The sequence below is a fragment of the Cynoglossus semilaevis genome, chromosome 14, assembly GCF_000523025.1.
Source record: "Cynoglossus semilaevis isolate Cse_v1.0 chromosome 14, Cse_v1.0, whole genome shotgun sequence".
Lineage (NCBI taxonomy): Eukaryota > Metazoa > Chordata > Actinopteri > Pleuronectiformes > Cynoglossidae > Cynoglossus > Cynoglossus semilaevis.
The window spans coordinates 24,787,000-24,793,399 of NC_024320.1; the positions used below are offsets into that span (position 1 = coordinate 24,787,000).

The 6,400-nt window shown below is 41.2% G+C and overlaps 2 protein-coding genes across 2 annotated transcripts in view; one reads left to right on the forward strand and one right to left on the reverse strand.

Moving 5' to 3' along the window:
* The window catches only part of mtrex (Mtr4 exosome RNA helicase), a 19,589-nt gene extending 17,938 nt beyond the window's left edge, over positions 1–1,651 (reverse strand). The window contains exons 1-5 of the mRNA XM_008326035.3: positions 1,499–1,651; positions 714–851; positions 488–554; positions 321–383; positions 118–230 (exon numbers count right to left, since the gene is read on the reverse strand). Of these exons, the coding sequence (XP_008324257.1) occupies positions 118–230; positions 321–383; positions 488–554; positions 714–851; positions 1,499–1,599 (482 nt within the window). The 5' untranslated portion in view covers positions 1,600–1,651. The remainder of the gene's footprint in view (positions 1–117; positions 231–320; positions 384–487; positions 555–713; positions 852–1,498) is intronic.
* A 207-nt stretch (positions 1,652–1,858) lies between these two features.
* Positions 1,859–6,400, forward strand: part of dhx29 (DEAH (Asp-Glu-Ala-His) box polypeptide 29) — an 8,860-nt gene continuing 4,318 nt past the window's right edge. Inside the window, exons 1-14 of the mRNA XM_008326037.3 lie at positions 1,859–2,200; positions 2,598–2,671; positions 2,799–2,912; positions 3,012–3,141; positions 3,222–3,379; positions 3,453–3,590; positions 3,688–3,814; positions 3,916–4,074; positions 4,233–4,401; positions 4,574–4,694; positions 4,782–5,174; positions 5,256–5,522; positions 5,603–5,746; positions 6,179–6,350. Coding sequence (XP_008324259.1) covers positions 2,038–2,200; positions 2,598–2,671; positions 2,799–2,912; positions 3,012–3,141; positions 3,222–3,379; positions 3,453–3,590; positions 3,688–3,814; positions 3,916–4,074; positions 4,233–4,401; positions 4,574–4,694; positions 4,782–5,174; positions 5,256–5,522; positions 5,603–5,746; positions 6,179–6,350 — 2,329 coding nt within the window. The 5' untranslated portion in view covers positions 1,859–2,037. The remainder of the gene's footprint in view (positions 2,201–2,597; positions 2,672–2,798; positions 2,913–3,011; positions 3,142–3,221; positions 3,380–3,452; positions 3,591–3,687; positions 3,815–3,915; positions 4,075–4,232; positions 4,402–4,573; positions 4,695–4,781; positions 5,175–5,255; positions 5,523–5,602; positions 5,747–6,178; positions 6,351–6,400) is intronic.

A 6,400-nucleotide genomic window follows, 5' to 3' on the forward strand; every position in this document is an offset into this window, starting at 1 on the left:
ATATCTCCATCTTTAATTAGAGTAATATTAGTGTACAGGGGAATTTAAATAACAAGATGCACTAATATCACAGTTAGTAATTCCAGTAGATTAAAATGAATCAACTACAATACTCACTCAGCACAGACAGTCTTGCCAGCAGAGGTGTGTGCAGACACAAGCACAGACTCATTGTTATCGATACATAAGATGGCTTCACGCTGGAACGGGTCAAGCACAAAGGGGTATTCCTGCAAAAAAAAAAACAATAATCACTATGTTATTAGTATTCGGACATTATAGAAAAAAACCCTGTAAATTTATCAGAAATATCTATTTACCTTTGCTGCTTTCCCCACTCGAGGTTTCAAAGGTTTGTATTCATCACTGGCAGGTAGAGCCACCTGTAGACGGAACACAAGATATTTCACAAATTAAATTTTCACAACTGCATAGAAGGCAAATATCAAAGTCAAAGTCAAATATCTTTGCTGATTTGTTCTAATACCTCATGGGAACATCCTTCCACAGTTTCAACTTGCTCCACTTTAACCTGGGGCATAAATTCTGAAAGACTAAACAAAACAATAAAAAAGTTGTTACAAAAACCCAACTTCAAGATACCACATAAAACACACATAAAGGCCAACAGTATTATGCTCTATTATGTAATGCAATACAGTTTTGTAGAATTTTGCAAAACTCTGAGCCATGAGGCTCAATAACCGTCTTACTTTAACTCATTTGCAGAGCCAGCATCATTTCGAGACTTCTTAGTAAACACCATCTCCTCCCCGCCATCACTGTCTGCCTCCCTCTTGAGCCGAGGAGAAGGTCCAGCATCTTTGTCTGAGCTATTCTTATTTACAGGTCTGGAAAATAAACAAACAAACAATTATACAAAGTTTTAATTATATATCATATGCTGTGTAAAATTTACAAAAAAAGTTGATGGATCAATTTGATTCATAACAGTGCTGTTAAGGCTAAAAGTTACATAGCTACAAAAATGTGCTAAACTATAAAGAAATGTCTATAATTAATGAGTTATTTTACAAATGGTCTTCATCTGTTCTTCGTGTTCATTTGTTATTAACGCCACGACGTAGTAGTAGCGTAAACAATCAATCGTTACGAAAATATATTCATCCGACAACAGAGTTCTTTTTTGTCCATTTCACTACATGATTTAATAGTATTAACGTCTAGCCGGACAATGTGTACGATTTAGCATCATGTATTGTTGACGGTGTATTATTGAGTTTTAATATATCAGCTATACTGAATATCCAATCATTCCTGTCGAATATAAAATGGAATTAAAACCTAATATGCGTCGATAATGATCATAATAATAATGGCTAATATGTCTTTATATGTTAGCAACACTGAGTTACAGTCAAACGCAATGTGTGTCGCAAAGTAATGAGCGCACATGAGGTTAGGTTTAGGCTTAAGTTGTGTGTCTATTGTTCGTCTCCAAAGTGTCCGAAATGGCAACAATGCTCAGTGACCATACCCTGTTTCTGGAGCCACTGTCGGTAGTATTTTTTTGCTCGTAGCATTTTGTTGTTCATCATCAAACACGCTGAACAAGCCGTCTCCAAACGCGTCCGCCATGTTTGCTAGCGACACTGTATCCCACAATTCAACACGATGTAGTGCTGCATTCATGTCAGGTCGTCAAATTGAAATTTCGAAGCACCACAACTGAATAAAATACAATGTAATTGTTAATATAATAGATAAACCCACAATAATTATAATGTGTAAAACATTTAAAATACATTATAAACTGTTTGTTGTTTATAACTCATAATGTGTAATATTTTTACAGACCACGAGTTGAAAGTCATTTGGATTGTAATATTTTCCACATATTTTGAATGCAACGTATTGTATGGCAGCCGCGGAGGTTCAGTCCAAGCTGAGATGAGAAGCAACATAGCTGGCCTCAGTTTGATTCTATGAATGTTGACATTACCTTTTTCGTATTTTAATGTCTTGACAGTACTTTGAAAGACCCGGGTGCTACAAATACATGTTTTTTGTGAAGCAATGGGGGGAAAGAAGAAAAAATCGGCAGCTCCGGTCGCTCCGGCGGCAGCAGCGACTGGACAGAACAGAAATGGTGCAGCTACAGCGGCGAGCATCGTGGCAGAAGAGCCCAAGAAACAACCAGGCAACAATAAGCCGGCTGTCAAAGAGAACAAATCCAAAGGTAGGTTCCCCGAGGAGCTTAGATGGTGGTTGGCTTGGTTCTCTTTATGTTCTTTTTGGCTGTCATATAAATATCAAAGATTTCCAGTGACAACATCCTTCACGCAGACAGGTTTTATACAGTATTTTAATTATGTCTAAACCTAATGACACTTCTCCATTAAAACTGTATACAATAGTCTCAAACAATATGTGTTTTCAGCTCACTCGTTTATAAAGCACGATGCTTGGACACGGAAATCAGTATCCCTTTCACTAGGACAGAAACTTGTTGTGTAGTAGATGTACAGCAGTTCTCATTAGCAAAACTGTGACATAGTGTGATGTATTACACATAGGAAATAGAAAGAAATTACACTGAAGTTAACTTGTATGTTTCTGTTCTGTTTTTACTGCAGCACCTAAGACCTACAGTCTTGCAAACACAGCCCAGGTGGACACAGGTGGAGCATCGGACAAGTCCATTCTAAAAGTGAGTCTCTAAACAAAAATGCCTGAATTATGGACATAATCAGTTCATAATTTTTTCTCAGAAGCGTACTTTTAAAAACCTGAAACAGAAATGTTTTAAAACAATGGGTTTTTATCTCGTTGTGCAGGTTTCTATCCAAGCTGATCTGGAGAAGAAGGTCATCAAGATGGTCAATGATTTCAGACAAGAGAGAGGGGACAAAGGGCCTGTATCACGCAGGCTAACAAACAAGAAACTTTTGGTAAAGTCAAAGCTCAGTCAATGTTATTTTCTGACTTAAAACATATTATATTGAAATTCAAATTATTTTTATTTTAATATTATTCAAATGTCCATTTAGGACTTGTACACAGCTCTCCAGAAATTTAATTTCAAGAGAGAGCACATAGAAGAGGCAATGAAAAGCAGTGTGCTCTATGGAGGTGATCTCCACTCTGCCCTGGACTGGCTCTGCCTCAACCTTAAAGACGGTAACAGAGCAGGATTAGCCACTGATATAGTACGGCCCTGATTCAGGATCATTTACGTATTCTCATGTCTGTTTCACCAGAGGAGCTCCCAGAAGGTTTTTGCCAGCAGATGCAGGAGGAAAGCCAGAAGAGGAGGCCCAGATTCCAGGCCCCTGCTGCTCAGCAGAAACCTGCTGCTCCCAGTCCCACACCACAGAATAATAACAACAGCAGCAGCAGCAGCAGAGAGCCCAGCCAGGTTTGAACACTCATCACAATGTGTGTAAGTTAATATAAAAACAATGCTTGTAAGAATGTGTTATGTCTGTAAGGCCACAGAGAAGAACGAAGCTCAAAGTATGAAGGACTGGATCTTGAGATACGCCGAACAGAGCAGTAGTGAAGAGGAGGAGGAGGAAGATGGAAAAAAGACTCTGCACAATCCCGAATTAGAGGAAAAGTTTGACCCTGTAATTCTAATTTTTTAAGTTGCGGCTAGTCAGATAGACTAAATGTTGTTATCGATGTAACAGATGGAGTTTTTAATTTTAATGTTTTGATGTGTAGAATGACCGGTATCTGATCCTGACTGCTCAACTGTATGACACCAAAGAAATGGCAGCAGCTGCCAAGAGCAAAAATGACAAACTAGGCCAGAGGACGGCACAGGACAGGATACGTGTCATACAACAAGGTTTGTTCTTCACCTATTTGGTTAAAAAAAAAAAACCTTGACGTTGTTGTTAATATTTAGGGGTTATACAGACTATAAATTGTATAATATTGTATTTTTAGAAATGAAGCAGCTGGAGGCCCATCCCGTGTTTAATCCATCAATCAAAGTGGTTGATGCTCCGCACAAGGAAAAGAAAAAAGTTCCTGTCAGTGAAGATAAAGCGGAAGTCGGCTTTAGTCTGTTTGAGCAAGCTGCAAAAGAGGCACCTGCCGAAAAAGGTTCTTCAGATTTTGAGTAAAGCACATTCACAGGACAATAAAATAAAAAAATATATGTCATGATCCATTAATGCATTTAGGTAGCACAATCTCGATCTCTTTGTTTTAAATTTCACATTATATATATATATATAAATCTGTGTTCCCTCACTGCACAGTTGTAAAGAAGAACGAACCAAAGGACATCCGTAACTTTGACTACACCGCCCGCAGCTGGACTGGAAAGTCTCCAAAACAGTTCCTCATTGACTGGGTCCGCAAGAACTTGCCAAAGAGTCCACCACCATCTTTTAATAAAGTTGCTGCTGGAAGATACTGGAGATGCAAGTAAGTGTTTCTGGATGTGGTGAAGAACGCCTAGACTGCAGGGGGAACTACCACTGTGCATGTGTTTTTTTCTTCTAATTTTCCTCGGCTGATGGTGGCTGTGGTACTGATGTATGTGTTATGTAAGACTAGGTATTACAGATAACAACTGTAATAATGTGCTTTAAATCAGGGTGCGTGTACAGAGGACAGATGATGTTCTTGAGGTTTGTCCCAAGATCCTGACAGAGGACAGCATGCAGGCGCAGCACCTTGGAGCCACACTGGCACTTTACAACATGGTTAAAGGGCAGGTACGTGATGTCATCATGTTTTATTAGAGTGTTTATTAATTTTGTTCTTACAGTTAATCTCTTCTTCTCCTCTCCTCCAATCACCAGTCTGTGCACCAACTCCTTCCTCCAACCTACAGAGATGTGTGGCTGGAGTGGAGAGACAGCGAGCAGCAACAACAGGAGGAGAGTCGCACTGCTGCTAACAAACCTCGAGATCAGTTCATCTCTCGGCTCCTCACCAGACTCAAGCAGCAGCAGAACCAGCACCAAGGGCAGGACTCGGACTCTCCAGACCTGCCTGGGGCGGCCTGTGATGGAGATGAGGAGCCTGAAGAGTCCTGGGAGAACCTGGCTGGTCTTGACATCAAGGAGGAAGGAGAACTGGAGAACAACAGTGACAGAAAAGAAGGAAGGAGGAGAGAAGAGGACAGAGCTCTGCAGGCATCCAGGGAGCTCTTACTGAATCTCAGGAAGTCTCCGCTGGCTCAGAAACTGCAGGTAAATACAGTTTAATAACTCAACAGTTGACAGTTCACTTCTAATCAAACTAGGAATTAAATGCATCCCCGTCCCTTCAAGGCAGATCGAGAGCAGCTTCCTGTCTTCCAACATCGACATCGTGTCCTGGAGGCTCTGCAGCGCTACCCTGTGGTGGTAGTGGCAGGTGAGACTGGCAGTGGAAAGAGTACACAGATTCCCCAGTTCCTGTTGAAGCAGCTATTGACTGGAGGCAAAGCAGCACAACCGTGTAACATCGTAGTGACACAGCCGCGCAGGATATCTGCCATGAGCCTGGCCTCCAGGGTCACACAGGAGCTGGGCTGTGAGGATGGACCGGGGTCAAAGGTGAGGATATGTTTTTATTTATCACTGCTGTCTGACTGTGTATATGAATAACTGCTGTAATGATTATTTTCCTGTTGCAGTCATCGCTGTGTGGATACCAAATCCGGATGGAGAATCTGTCCGGAGAATGGACTCGCCTGCTCTACTGTACCACAGGAGTTCTGCTGAGGAAACTGCAGCAGGACAGACACCTGAAATCACTGACTCACATTATTGTGGACGAGGTACTGATGATGAGCTCTGACCATAAACAGCGCTGTAGTGTCAATTTGATTATCCCATTAAAGTCAGGTAAAAAATAAAATAATAGTATGTAAGAAAATCAAACCGTTTTTATAGGGTACACTTTTTAAACTGAGCAAAGATATTTGGGTTTTTTTAGACCATTGTTTAGACCATTGTTGCCCAAAGACTGGGTCGCGACCCTCCGGTGGGTCGCAATAATTTTTTGGGGGGCCGTCCCACATCATGTTTCCCAGGATTTTACGAATAATGTCTATTGACTTGTGTCGTGAAGGTTTGGGATTTTTTGAAATATGGGTTCCCAGAAACAAAGTTTGGAAAACACTGTTTTGGACGCACGCAAGTTTTTAAGGTGGCAGTAATGTTGTCCCAGAACTACAGTCACACTTATTAAGACTCACTTCACTTGTCAGGTCCATGAGCGCAGTGTGCATTTCCTGCTGCCCATCCTGAAGGACATGGTTATGAGGCGGTCGGACCTACGGCTGGTACTAATGAGTGCCACGGTCGACTGTGATAAGTTCTCCAACTACTTCAACCGCTGCCCGGTGATCACTATCCCTGGCAGGACGTTCCCGGTAGAGGTGAGAGGAATTTGGTTTTGGGTTCATGTGGTAGATCTATGTGTAGGTGAA